Genomic DNA, 15,052 nt, shown 5'->3' on the forward strand with positions numbered 1-15,052 from the left:
ACTAGTAGAAAATACAATACAGAGAGATAAGATATAAATACTACAATATTAGAATATGTACAACTGTTATGACCCCAAAGAGGGCGGGAACATATTTCAGGACACGTGAGACAAGGGCAAAAGTTTTTCCACATTCAGTTTACTGTCTTTGATTTGTTTTTACGAGAGACTCGTCCACCTGTCCAAAAAAACAAACAAACAAGAAACAGGAAAGTTCAACTGAGAGATGGCGTGGCGATGGCCCAACCCTGTCCAGGGGCACTGAACCAGTACCGACACCGGGCTAAGAAAGAAAACACAAACCCAGACTAGACTCAGACTAGACTCAGACTAGACCCAGACTAGACCCAGACTAGACTCAGACTAGACCCAGACTAGACCCAGACTAGACCCAGAGGTACGGCCGGTACAGCCACGCCAGATCAACTCAGACCTCGGCCAGCCAGCCGGCTCCCAGGAAGCTTGGTCCTGGAACTGCACCTGCAGACCCGGAGAGCGTGAACGGAACCCGGCGCCTCCCAGGAAACGACACGACGGAATGAATAAGGGAGAGACGAGCCCCCGGGGAGTGTGGAGGACAGTCCATCTATAGGTGGAGCGCAAAGAATGAAAAACAATAGAATATCAAAGACCAGAATGGGGGGCTCTCACAGCCGGCGGGTAGACACTGTGTTTGAGGTGGTTTATTTTGGTGCCCGGTACCTTTTACCAGAGGGGAGGGGGAGAACAGGTGGTGTCCAGGATGGGTGGGGTCACTGGAGGTGGAGGTGGCTTCTTCTGGAGTCGGCCGGGTCGCAATGATCTTCTCAGCCGCCCTCACAGCCTGCTGCAGGTTCCTCTGGTCCTCTGCAGGAGGTGAACCACACTGCAGCAGGTCAGGAGCCTCTCCACCTGCAACAGGAGGTCAGGAGGCTCTCCACCTGCAGCAGGTCAGGAGCCTCTCCACCTGCAGCAGGTCAGGAGCCTCTCCACCTGCAGCAGGAGGTCAGGAGCCTCTCCACCTGCAGCAGGAGGTCAGGAGGCTCTCCACCTGCAGCAGGAGGTCAGGAGCCTCCCCACCTGTAGCAGGAGGTCAGGAGCCTCCCCACCTGTAGCAGGAGGTCAGGAGCCTCTCCACCTGCAGCAGGAGGTCTGGAGCCTCTCCACCTACAGCAAGAGGTCAGGAGCCTCCCCACCTGCAGCAGGAGGTCAGGAGCCTCTCCACCTGCAGCAGGAGGTCTGGAGCCTCTCCACCTACAGCAAGAGGTCAGGAGCCTCCCCACCTGCAGCAGCAGGTCAGGAGCCTCTCCACCTGCAGCAGGACGTCAGGAGCCTCTCCACCTGCAGCAGCAGGTCAGGAGCCTCTCCACCTGCAGCAGGACGTCAGGAGCCTCTCCACCTGCAGCAGGAGGTCAGGAGCCTCTCTACCTGCAGCAGGTCAGGAGCCTCTCCACCTGCAGCAGGAGGTCAGGAGCCTCTCTACCTGCAGAAGGTCAGGAGCCTCTCTACCTGCAGCAGGAGGTCAGGAGCCTCTCCACCTGCACCAGGTCAGGAGCCTCTCCACCTGCAGCAGCAGGTCAGGAGCCTCCCCACCTGTAGCAGGAGGTCTGGAGCCTCTCCACCTGCAGCAGCAGGTCAGGAGCCTCCCCACCTGTAGCAGGAGGTCTGGAGCCTCTCCACCTGCAGGAGGAGGTCAGGAGGCTCTCCACCTGCAGCAGGAGGTCAGGAGCCTCTCCAGCTGCAGCAGGAGGTCTGGAGCCTCTCCACCTGCAGGAGGAGGTCAGGAGCCTCTCCACCTACAGCAAGAGGTCAGGAGCCTCCCCACCTGCAGCAGGAGGTCTGGAGCCTCTCCACCTGCAGGAGGAGGTCAGGAGCCTCTCCACCTGCAGCAGCAGGTCAGGAGCCTCTCTACCTGCAGCAGCAGGTCAGGAGCCTCTCTACCTGCAGCAGGAGGTCAGGAGCCTCTCTACCTGCAGCAGGTCAGGAGCCTCTCCACCTGCAGCAGCAGGTCAGGAGCCTCTCCATCTGCAGCAGGAGGTCAGGAGGCTCTCCACCTGCAGCAGGAGGTCAGGAGCCTCTCCACCTGCAGCAGGTCAGGAGCCTCTCCACCTGCAGCAGCAGGTCAGGAGCCTCCCCACCTGTACCAGGAGGTCTGGAGCCTCTCCACCTGCAGCAGGAGGTCAGGAGCCTCCCCACCTGTAGCAGGTCAGGAGCCTCTCTACCTGCAGCAGGAGGTCAGGAGGCTCTCCACCTGCAGCAGGAGGTCAGGAGCCTCCCCACCTGTAGCAGGTCAGGAGCCTCTCTACCTGCAGCAGGAGGTCAGGAGGCTCTCCACCTGCAGCAGGAGGTCAGGAGGCTCCCCACCTGCAGCAGGAGGTCTGGAGCCTCTCCACCTGCAACAGGAGGTCTGGATCCTCTCCACCTGCAGCAGGAGGTCAGGAGGCTCCCCACCTGCAGCAGGAGGTCTGGAGCCTCTCCACCTGCAGCAGGAGGTCAGGAGCCTCTCCACCTGCAGCAGGTCAGGAGCCTTTCCACCTGCAGCAGGAGGTCTGGAGCCTCTCCACCTGCAGGAGGAGGTCATGAGCCTCTCCACCTGTAGCAGGAGCCTCTCCACCTGCAGCAGGTCAGGAGCCTCTCCACCTGCAGCAGCAGGTCAGGAGCCTCTCCATGGTGCTCCTGTAGAAGCTCACCAGCCGGGGTTGAGGGAGGTGAGGCTGCTTAAAGGAAGTAAAGTCTCTGTTGTGCCTCACCCACCTGGAAGGAGATGTTGTTGGTCCAGGTGAGGTCAGCAGAGATGTACACACCAAGGAACCTGAAGCTCCACCCTCTCTACCTCTTGTCCGTTGCTGCAGAGGGCAGAGTGCTCCATGTAGGTGGATCGTCTGAAATCCTCAACTAGTTCCTTGGTCTTATTGGTGTCCAGCCGACTCCTTATTGTCGTTATCAGTCCTACAATGATGGTGTCGTCAGCAAACTTGATGATGGTGTTGGTGGTGTGGATGGTGTTGGTGGTGGTGGTGTGGATGGTGTTGGTGGTGGTGGTGTGGACGGGGTGCAGTGGTGGGTGAAGAGGGAGAAGAGGAGGGGCTGAGGACACCCCCCTGAGGTGTTCCTGTGTTCAGGATGAGAAGGAGGATGTGCGTCTCCCATCCTGACGTTCTGGGGTCTATTGCTCATCGAGTCCAGCACCCACGCACACAGTGAGGTGCCCGGGCCCAGACCCAGACCCAAACCCAAGCCCAGGTCCAGGTCCTGGTCCTGGTCCTGGTCACTCAGTTTCACTATCAGTTTCACTATCAGTTTCACTATCAGTTTCTGTAGTCTGACCGTGTTAAAGGCCGAGCTGCAAACATCTCCCTGACATACAGTACATGTTCTTGTGGTCCAGGCGAGTAAGGACTGTGTGTCGGGCCGTGGTCACAGCGCCCCCTGCTGACCTGTTTGCTCAATAAGCAAACTGATGTTGGTCCAGGTCAGCCTTGACGGCAGAACAGATGTGACTGATGATGAGTCTCTGGAAGTAAAGGGCCTAAACTAGATCCCTGCTGGACCCCACAGGAAGGTGGGGCAGTAAAGGAGGAGAAATCATGGAGCTCAACAGAAAAGCTTCTATCTTTTAACACGCTATATTAGCATGTTGCTAAGCGTCCAGCTTGTCGCGGTGGAGTCACCTGAGGTGATGCTCGTGTGCTGACCCCCTTAATCCTTCACCTGGATCCATAACCTTAATGCCGGCACTGTTTGTCAAGCTCCGTAAGCCCCTTTACATTGTAGGCCAATCCACACACACACACACACACACACACACACACACACACACACACACACACACACACACACACACACACACACACACACACACACACACACACACACACACACACACACACACACACACACACACACAGGGACAGGGACAGCATTAACGGGATTAGCGAGGTTCACCCAGTACGAGGTGAAGCCGTGAGCCAGCGGAATATCGGCTTTCCCTTTCGGAGGACGTCACTTCGTTTCCTCATTCAGACAAACTTCATGCGTCTGTTCTGGAGCCCGAAGCCGAGTCCTCAACGGAGGCCCTGCAGAACCAGAACCAGAACCAGAACCAGCTGTGAAACCAGCCTCGTTTCCATGGCAACAAATTGAAGTGAAAACGCAAAGATTCTGCAGCATTTTGTCTGTTTATGTGACGACGAAGCGAAAAACCAGGTCCGACATCTTTTCTAAACAAAGTTGTCTGACAAGGTCTCAGAGCCAAAACTACTTCCAGAACCAGATCCATGACCCGGAGCAGAACCTGAGTAGAACTAGGGCCCTGGTTAGTTCCTGAACAATGTAGAGAACTGACTGGAAGCAGACATGGAACCACAACCAGAACCACAACCAGGTCGAAGCTTGCTCTAGAAACAGGGCCTGGTCACTGTGAACATTCCAGAGCCAGGTCCAGAACTGGGTCAAGAACCAGGTCCAGAGCCAGGTCCAGAACCGGGTCCAGAGCCAGGTCAAGATTCCCAGGTCCATTTCACCAGGGTTCCCAGAACTCTATTTTAACCAGGTTTTATACGACTATTCTAATCTGTGTGTCTAATCAGGATCTTCACACTGTTAAAACTGATTTGTTTACTTATGAGAGTCGAGACGAGTCACGACAGAGACGTTTCTTTAAAGTCACTTCCTGTTTTAAATTCCTGAGTGTTAGCGGAGTTAGCATCACATGCTAATGTTTATAAAAAAAATCCCCTGAAGAAGCAGTTTGATTGCTCATTTCCTGTTCGTACTTTACAAAGTTGGAAGTTTGCTAATCCTAATGCTGTTATTGTATCGTATAGTTGTTAGCTTCGCCAACACCAGCACTGAACTGCTGGGAGGGAACGTTCTGAATTTACATCTTTTAATCTCACATTGTTCGGTTGTTTTGATGCTGCTGAGACTTCAGACCAGAAACTGTGGCCCGTTTCCACGGCAACGATTTTGTAGTGTTTCGTGGGTCCGTTTCCATGGCAACGGTGCTTGGAGCCACTGAAAACAACTTTTTGAGAACGGCTCTTGAGGTGGAACTTTTTGAACATAAAACGCTCAGACCCACTGATGACTAAAACCAACAGCGGCCACTAGTGGCCCGACATGCTTACTACATCGTTTCTACTGCCGTTTACATGGAAACGGACATTGTTTACAATACCGTGTAAACATGAAACTTCTAAATGAAAATGTAAACATGCTGCGTTTTCATTTGAAATGTTGCGATGAGCAGCAGGAGGTGCAGCCGCAGGAGGAGCTCAGCAGGAGGAGCAGCAGGAGGAGGAGGTGCAGCAGAGCAAAAGGTGCAGCAGGACGAGGTGCAGCAGCAGCAGGAGGTGCAGCAGGAGGAGGAGATGCTGCAGCAGGAGGTGCAGCAGGAGGAGCAGCAGGAGGAGGAGGTGCAGCAGAGCAAGAGGTGCAGCAGGACGAGGTGCAGCAGCAGCAGGAGGTGCAGCAGGAGGAGGAGGTGCTGCAGCAGGAGGTGCTGCAGCAGGAGGTGCAGCAGGAGGAGCAGCAGGAGTTGCAGCAGGAGGAGGTGCAGCAGAAGGAGCATTAGGAGGAGCAGCAGGAGATGCAGCAGGAGGAGCAGCAGGAGGAGGAGGAGCAGGAGGAGGTGCAGCAGAAGGAGCATTAGGAGGAGCAGTAGGAGGAGGTGCAGCAGGAGTTGCACCAGGAGGAGCAGTAGGAGGAGCAGTAGGAGGAGGAGGAGCAGTAGGAGGAGGTGCAGCAGGAGGAGCAGCAGGAGTTGCAGCAGGAGGAGCAGTAGGAGGAGGAGCAGGAGCACACCAGACCTCCTGTTCTCTCTAATCTCTGATATGTGGATGTTCCTCAGTCTGGCTGTCCTACATGTGTCATCAGCCAATCAATACATGTGTTCAGACGGCTGATTGGCTGGTCCTGCAGGCCCCGCCCCCTCTGTGAGGACAGGACGGCAGATAAATAGCAGATCTTCATCCTTGTCCTCCTCCTCTGAGCTCTGCTCCTCCTTCACCTCCTTTCCAGAGTTCAGGCTTCTTTTCTTTCCTCTGTGACGATCAAGTTTCTCCAGACCAGACCGGACGCTTCCAATCGTTTGTTTGTTTTTGTTTCCTTTCATTTGTTTTTGTATTGTTACATTTTTGTTTTCTTTCATTTTGTTTCATTTTATTTAGTTTTGTTTTATTTGTTATCATTTCATTTTGTATCGTTTTGTTTCATTTGGTTTAATTTCATATTGAATCATTTAATTTTGTATCAATTCGTTTCATTTCATTTGATGTAGTTTTGTTTTGTATCATTTCATTTTATATCGTTTCATTTTATATTGTTAACTATAATTCCGTTTAGTATCGTTTGGTTTCATTTGGTTTAGTTTGGTTTAGTATCGTTTGGTTTCATTTGGTTTAGTTTGGTTTAGTATCGTTTGGTTTCATTTGGTTTAGTTTGGTTTAGTATCGTTTGGTTTGCGGAGGATGGAGTTGAAGGATTTCTGTCTGACCAACATCGTTGGTCACTTCATGGATCCACAGCGGTGAGTTTTACAAACTTCTCTTAATTTCATTTTCACCTTCAATGTTTTCACTTTAATTAATTCTTTTTCTAAAAAACTAGAGAAAATTGCAATAAAAAAAAGATAGAAGGAAACAAGACAATTTTGTGAAACCTTGTTGAATTCAAACTGTATTTGAACTTAATTTCTTTTGGATTGTTTTCAGTAAAGTCTCCGTATCTCGTCTCTAAACAACAAACAAATATTTGAACTTGTTTGTTTCTGTTCAGTCACTTAAATCCAGTTTGTGTGAATAACTTTGGTCCCAGTACGGAGCCGTGCGGGACGCCTCCGGTTATCCTTCAGTTAGGTTTTTGAACTTTTGACTTTTAAACTATATTTTAAGTTGAGTGACATTTTGAGAAGCTCCAGGTTTAAATTTGAAACTGTTGAACTCCACAAAAACAACAACAAAACTGTTCGACAAACAACACAAATCACCAGAAAACACGACAACACAAATTCAACACAAACAACACAAATGACCATAAAACACAAACACACAACAGAAACCACTAGAAAACAACATGAACACAGAAGACAACAAATAACACGAGCTCAACTATAAATAAAGCAAACAACACGACAAACACAAACAAACAACAGATTGAGATGAAGTCTGTTAAATGTCACCTTGAATTCTTCCTCCTCAGCCTGCTGGACTCCTCCTCTTCCTCCTCTTCCCCCCTCACCCCCTCCTTCCCTCCTGACTCCGCCCTCAGCCCGTCCCACCCGGCCTTCCTCCTGCCCAGCCCCTCCTCCTCCTCCTCCTCCTCCTCATACGGCGCCCCCTGTGGAGCGCTGCTCTCCGACTCCCCGACGCGACGGCGCTCCAGCAGCGACAGCGTGGGAGGCGCCGTGGCGCCGCCCGATGTCGCCGTCTGCTTCCTGACGTCTCAGACCAGCTCCTTCTCAGAACAGGTGAAGGGTCAGGGGTCAGAGGTCAGAGGTCAGAGGTCAGAGGTCAGAGGTCAGAGCTGACCGACTGAGGACCAGCAGGACAGAACGAGAAGAGAAAATATCAGAAATACTGGAAGCGATGAGTTGAAAGATTTACGATGAGATTCAGGCTCCGGTTCAAGTGAAAACGCAGCGATTTTCCTTTGAAAGCGATTTTCGTTTCCATGGCAACGACAGAAACACTGAAAACGATGTAGTTTTCATGTTGGGCCACTAGTTGGTGCTGTTGTTAGTTTTAGATATGAAGCCACACACACACACACACACACACACACACACACACACACACACACACACACACACACACACACACACACACACACACACACACACACACACACACACAGCAGAGAACAATGAGCTCTAAACATGGGAGAACATTCTGGTGGACAGACCACCAAGTTGGATTATTATTACTATAAACGGTGTGTGTGTGTGTGTGTGTGTGTGTGTGTGTGTGTGTGTGTGTGTGTGTGTGTGTGTGTGCACAGGTGGACTCCATCCTGAGGGGGGACTTCCTGTCCGTGATGGGGGCCTCGGGGCCGAAGCGGCTCTGCCTGGTGTGTGGTGACTTGGCGTCGGGGTTCCATTACGGCGTGGCGTCCTGCGAGGCCTGCAAGGCGTTCTTCAAGAGAACCATCCAAGGTGGGCGGGGCTTCTAGCTACTTGTTGATACTGAGTACTGATACAAGTACTAACTTCTAGGTACTTGTTGATACTGAGTACTGTTACAAGTACTAACTTCTAGGTACTTGTTGATACTGAGTACTGATACAAGTACTAACTTCTAGGTACTTGTTGATACTGAGTACTGATACAAGTACTAACCTCTAGCTACTTGCGATACCTGATACTGTTATCAGTATCAATGCGTTGCTAAAAAAAAGCAATAAAGAAATGAGGAAACAACTAAACAAAGAGTAAAGAACCACAATAATAAAGAAACAGAATTAATGATAACAAAAACAACGATAACAATAATAATAATAATAATAATGATAAAGTAACACAGAAGACAACAGACTAAAGTTCAGTAAAAAAAACACAAATCAGTGACAGAAGGATGAAAGGATGAAAACGAGGTGATCAGTGAAACCAGAAGAGAAAGAAAGAGGATGAGAGGATGATGGGCTCTTCACTCTGACTGTATTGATCCATTTCATTGATCCACGTGGGAACAGCCGCTGCTGTGCAGCTCCGACCTTCCATTGATCCTCACAGACGTCTGAACCTATTGATCCAAACAGTGAGGGAAAACAAGGGGGCGGAGCCTAACTCACTTCAACTGTTTGACCTTTGGACACGCCCACGAGAGAGAGAGAGAGAGAGAGAGAGAGAGAGAGAGAGAGAGTTTAACCCCTGCAGACTCACACTCAGATACAGTCCTGGGTTGAGATGTTTCCATGGTGATGACTCTCCTCTACACTTCCTGTTTGTTGGTAACCTAGGCAACATCGAGTACAGCTGCCCGGTGACCAACGAGTGTGAGATCACCAAACGGAGGAGGAAGGCCTGTCAGGCCTGTCGCTTCCAGAAGTGTCTGCAGGCCGGCATGATGAGGGAGGGTAGGCAACGTCATCTGTCTGTTCATCCATCCATCTGTCTGTTCATCCATCCATCCATCCATCCATCCATCCATCCATCCATCCATCCATCCATCCATCCATCCATCCATCCATCCATCCATCCATCCGTCTGTTTATCCATCCATCTGTCTGTTCATCCATCCATCCGTCTGTCCATCCATCCATCTTTTTGTTCATCTGATTAATTGAAAAAATTTCCAAAAGATCTGAGACAACTGATGAAAGTGAGAGAACGAACCCAGTCAGACAGACAGACAGATGGTCAGTCAGACAGACAGACAGTCAGTCAGTCAGACAGACAGACAGACAGACTCACCTGACAGGTTGGATGTTCCAGGTGTTCGTATTGATCGGGTCAGAGGAGGACGGCAGAAGTACAAGAGGAGGACGGAGACGGGACTCAGTTACTATTCCAGAACCTCGAACAGCCCCGCAGTCTGCCGTGAGTCCTGATCACTATTGATCACTGTTGATCACTCTTGATCCCTATTTATTACTATTTATGACTATTGTTCACTCTTCATCACGCTTGATTCCTGTTGATCACTATTGATCCTTGTTGATCACTATTGATCACTGTTGATCACTCTTGATCACTCTTGATCCCTATTTATTACTATTTATGACTACTGATCACTCTTCATCACGCTTGATTCCTGTTGATTACCATTGATCCCTGTTGATCACTATTGATCCTTGTTGATCACTATTGATCCCTGTTGATCACTCCTGATGATACCTGTCATCTGATCACATCTGATTTCCGTCTGAGTTCTAAATCAATCACAGTCCAACTTTAGCCAGTTCGGTTCTGAGTCGCTGAGCGCTGGAAGTGACACCAGGTGTGTTTGTGGTTCGTCTCCAGGTAACAAGGTGATCTCCCACCTGCTGCTGACCGAGCCCACTCCTCTGGCAGCCAATCAGGACGACTCCAGCAGCAACAGCAGCATGCGCACCCTGCTGACCCTCTGTGACCTCCTGAACCGCGAGCTGCTGGTTCTGATTGGCTGGGCCAAGCAGATCCCAGGTACCAATAGAACCAGAGCACCAGAAAGTACCATTAACCCAGAACACTAGAGAACCAGACTAACATGAAGTACTATAAACCCTGAACACTAGTGAACCAGACTAACATGAAGTACTATGAACCCTGAACACTAGTGAACCAGACTAACAGGAAGTACCATAAACCCTGAACACTAGTGAACCAGACTAACAGGAAGTACCATAAACCCTGAACACTAAAGAACCAGACTAACAGGAAGTACCATAAACCGTGAACACTAAAGAACCAGACTAACAGGAAGTACCATAAACCGTGAACACTAGTGAACCAGACTAACAGGAAGTACCATAAACCCTGAACACCAGAGAACCAGACTAACAGGAAGTACCATAAACCGTGAACACTAGTGAACCAGACTAACAGGAAGTACCATTAACCCTGAACACTAGTGAACCAGACTAACAGGAAGTACCATAAACCCTGAACACTAAAGAACCAGACTAACAGGAAGTACCATAAACCGTGAACACTAAAGAACCAGACTAACAGGAAGTACCATAAACCGTGAACACTAGTGAACCAGACTAACAGGAAGTACCATAAACCCTGAACACCAGAGAACCAGACTAACAGGAAGTACCATAAACCGTGAACACTAAAGAACCAGACTAACAGGAAGTACCATAAACCGTGAACACTAGTGAACCAGACTAACAGGAAGTACCATAAACCCTGAACACTAAAGAACCAGACTAACAGGAAGTACCATAAACCCTGAACACCAGAGAACCAGACTAACAGGAAGTACCATAAACCGTGAACACTAGTGAACCAGACTAACAGGAAGTACCATTAACCCAGAACACCAGAGAACCAGACTAACAGGAAGTACCATAAACCGTGAACACTAGTGAACCAGACTAACAGGAAGTACCATTAACCCAGAACACCAGAGAACCAGACTAACAGGAAGTACCATAAACCGTGAACACTAAAGAACCAGACTAACAGGAAGTACCATAAACCGTGAACACTAGTGAACCAGACTAACAGGAAGTACCATAAACCCTGAACACTAAAGAACCAGACTAACAGGAAGTACCATAAACCCTGAACACCAGAGAACCAGACTAACAGGAAGTACCATAAACCGTGAACACTAGTGAACCAGACTAACAGGAAGTACCATTAACCCAGAACACCAGAGAACCAGACTAACAGGAAGTACCATAAACCGTGAACACTAGTGAACCAGACTAACAGGAAGTACCATAAACCCAGAAAACTAGAGAACCAGACTAACAGGAAGTACCATTAACCCAGAACACCAGAGAACCAGACTAACAGGAAGTACTATCCAAACACAATCACACTTTACATCCTCTGACGACAGCAAGAGACTCTTCGTTTCAACCGAGATTCTAAACCACAAACCTTCGGGCCTGTTTACACGACTACAATTTCAAGTGAAAACGCAAAGCTGTCGTTACGTTTTGAATCCGGAGCCACTGAAAACACAACTTTTTGAAAACGGCTCAAACTACGTGGAAACGGGCAAAAACGAGACTTTCTGTAAACACTTGGCTCTCTGCTCCCGGTCACCGTAGTAACCAGTAGTTCTGCACATGCTCAGTAGAGCCAACCAGAACTACGTTTCCTCCATGGTCTCATCACTCCCAGTCCATGTTCTCCTGGAACTTGGTACTTTATTTTGACAGTTCCAATAATAACAATCTAACTTGGTGCTTTGTCCACGAGAATGTTCTCCCAGTGTTCATGTTCAGAGCTCATTGTTCTCTGCTGCATGTGTGTGTGTGTGTGTGTGTGTGTGTGTGTGTGTGTGTGTGTGTGAGTGTGTGTGTGTGTGTGTGTGTGTGTGTGTGTGTGTGTGTGTGTGTGTGTTTTCAGTACTAAAACTAACAACAGCACCAACTAGGGGCCCAATATGAAAACTACATTGATTTCACTGTTTCTGTGTCAACGCGAAACATTTCTGAAGCGAAAACGCAAAAAATGACTCACTTGAGACGTTGTCATGGAAACGAGGCCTAAAACTCTTCACACCTCAAACAGGAAGTGGAGCGACTGAAACAGTTGAAAGATGACGGAGACAAAACCAGAGACTCAGAAATACTCGGATTCTTTGGAGACACAAGGCGACGCGAGGCGACGCCCAGAGTAAGACGCTCCGTCGCCCCGCAGTGACCCCTCCTCTGCCTCCGCCAGGGTTCTCCGGACTCCCGCTGGTGGACCAAATGTCGCTGCTGCAGAGCGGCTGGATGGAGGCGCTGCTGGTGGGCGTGGCCTGGCGCTCCCAGGGCGCGCCGCAGGGCGAGCTGGTGTTCGCCGGGAACCTGTGGCTGGACGAGGCTCAATGCCGCGAGGCGGGCCTGGCCGACCTGTACGAGGCGCTGCGCCACCTGACGGCCAGGTACCACGCCATGAAGCTGAGCGCCGAGGAGGCGGTGACCCTCAAGGCCATGGCGCTCGCCAACTCAGGTAAACATCCGCTGCGACCCGGACACTTCACTTTCTGTAACATCAGCAGATGTCCCGGTTCCTGCGCCGGGCGACAGTCTGCTGCTGTTTGTGGTTTGTATTCAGAAGCTTTAAATTTGAAGGTGTCCTTCCTGTCTTGCCCGCCAGACGCCGACCCGGTGGACTGTCCCGACTCGGTGCAGCGGTTCCAGGACGGGCTCCACGAGGCGCTGCAGGAGTACGAGGCGTGGCGGTGCGAGCCCCGGCGTGTGGGCCGCCTGCTGATGAGCCTGCCGCTGCTGCGCCAGAGCGCCGGGCGAGCCGTGCACGCCCTGCAGCAGGCGCAGTGCCGCCGCCGCGTCCCGCTGCACAAGCTGCTGGCAGAGATGCTGGACGCTTCGTCCTCCTCCCTGCCGCAGGACGGGCCACAGTGAGGCGGACCGGGGGCGGAGCCTTGCTCGGCCGGGTCACAGGGGGCGGAGCTGTGCCCAGCCGGGTCACCGGTGCGGAGCCTCAGCAGGCCATAGTGAGGATCACCCATCCGAGTCACAGGGGGCGGAGCCTTGCCTGGCCTGGTCAAAGGGGGTGGAGCCTCATCTCGCCACAATGAGGACGGCCCATCTGGGTCTCAGGGGGCGGAGCCTCAGGGTGGAGAAAATACATTCGGGAGAAACATGCAGCGACTCCTCCTGGGGAGGTCAAAGACTAAACACAGCGCCACTGATCGGTGTTGGACTGGTAACCATGGAAACAAGAAACATCACGTCACAATGATTTTCTTGTTATTGTATTTTAAGAACATTTTCACCAGCTGTGATGGTACCCCGACTACTAAAGATTTAGTGTCCTGTAACTATGATTCTCTGATTTCCACAGTAATCAGGTGTAATCCAGATGAATGTACTCCCAAAGTTTTTATATCTATTTCAGTCGCTCCCTCGACCCCCACCGCCACAGTTCTTCTTAAAAATGGAATAAGAGAAGGTGGAGGTGGAGCCCGTCACTCCGTCACCTGCCGTATGAGAGAGGAGGGTTCCAGGTACTACTGCAGTGTACTGCTTTTCACCTGAACCTTACTCACCGGGGTACACATTGAGAGTATTTGCACTAAAGGCCTTCAACTGGACACTAGTTTGTACTCTGCATCTGTCAAGCAACTGAAGAGGAGTACTGGTAACCAGTAACCTTCTGAGAGTAACACAGTTAGTGTCCAGTCATTTCTTGGTGAATCTACTTTGTTTTCTTACTTCTCACCAATACGGGGGAACGAGTACTTCTGTCCTGGCAGGAAGGACCACGGTGGACAACAAGGAGTATTTCTAAAGTTCTGGATCTAGACAAGGAAGGAAAACTAGCTTCATCTGAAGAACTCAGAAATGAATATGATATTCCTCCGACACACTTATTGAAATATTTAGTTAAGAAGTTTTGTTTATGAACAGAAGCACTCTTATATACGATATTAGAAAACCTAGCAGATATTCAGATCTCCTTCCTCTACAATATCGTGGTGACTCTCCTGAGCACAGGAACTCAATGGGTAAAAGATATGTGGAGTACTGGAGAGAGGCTCAACTCCTAACAGCCATCTGAGACCCAGTCCAGATTATTGGATGAACTCAGATATATCTGCTAAATGCAATGCTGTGAATAAAGGAACCTTCTTCCAGCGTCTGTGGGACGGTCCTGAGACACCAACGTTCTGGAATGAAGTTCTAAAAGGCTTTTCTCAGACGACCCTGAATCCAGTACCCGACTGTCCTGCACTTTGGGTTCTGTATGCTAAACCACAGAGGGGAGTACTACTGAGTACTACTTCTGTTCAGTCCAGCTGGACGCTTGATTTGTCTTTGCTGGCGTCCAGACGTCCAGACGTCCAGAGACCTCCAGGAAGTCCCCGGCTGAAAGAACCATCAGCATGCCTTGTCCTTGAAAAGTTAACAAACCCAACAGAAATCAGCCAAATCCCAGACCTGGAATCCGGTTCTTCTTTTCTTAGAGAAGTGAGACGTTGAGGAAACTCTGGGAACTTGAAGGTGTGACGTCGTCACGCCTGATACCTGAACCATGAGACACTCAGCCGGGTTGGATTATGTAACGTCGTTACACATAGTTCCCTTTGGATTATTTTAGAGTTCGACTGTTATATGTGTTGTTGAATGTATTCAAATGTTTTGTTAAAACTCAATAAATACAAAAAATCTGCTGAGTCATGAAATGAATTGTGTAAATATAAAAGTATTTTCCTGAATTAAAGCCCAGGTTTCTTTGTTTTAATCTTTAAAAAGGTTTGAAGTCTGTCAAGGTGACAGACACTTACAACCAATCAGTGAAGGCCGCCCTAAGCCCCGCCCCCCATGTACCGACTCCAGCTGATTTGTGGGACTTCAACTGTCTCCGTCTTCATTTTGTCCTCCGGGATTTATTTTATTTAGATTAAAAAAACCTTTTAAAAAAGTTTCTGGAATGAAAACAAACAACGATTAATACTTTTTT

At 49.9% G+C, this 15,052-nt stretch overlaps 1 protein-coding gene across 1 annotated transcript; it reads left to right on the forward strand.

Moving 5' to 3' along the window:
* The first annotated feature begins 5,962 nt into the window (after nucleotides 1-5,962).
* LOC308107859 (estrogen-related receptor gamma-like) lies at nucleotides 5,963-14,808 on the forward strand. Its single transcript, XM_080460429.1, has 9 exons — nucleotides 5,963-6,323; nucleotides 6,395-6,508; nucleotides 7,180-7,447; nucleotides 7,978-8,131; nucleotides 8,935-9,051; nucleotides 9,410-9,514; nucleotides 9,938-10,099; nucleotides 12,305-12,577; nucleotides 12,725-14,808. The coding sequence occupies exons 2-9, from the start codon at nucleotides 6,450-6,452 to the stop codon at nucleotides 12,988-12,990; spliced, it is 1,404 nt and encodes a 467-aa protein (XP_080316555.1). The 5' UTR covers nucleotides 5,963-6,323; nucleotides 6,395-6,449; the 3' UTR covers nucleotides 12,991-14,808.
* Nucleotides 14,809-15,052: the final 244 nt, after the last annotated feature.

The sequence above is a fragment of the Lipophrys pholis genome, assembly GCF_963383615.2.
Source record: "Lipophrys pholis genome assembly, chromosome: 3".
In the NCBI taxonomy this organism is placed as follows: domain Eukaryota; kingdom Metazoa; phylum Chordata; class Actinopteri; order Blenniiformes; family Blenniidae; genus Lipophrys; species Lipophrys pholis.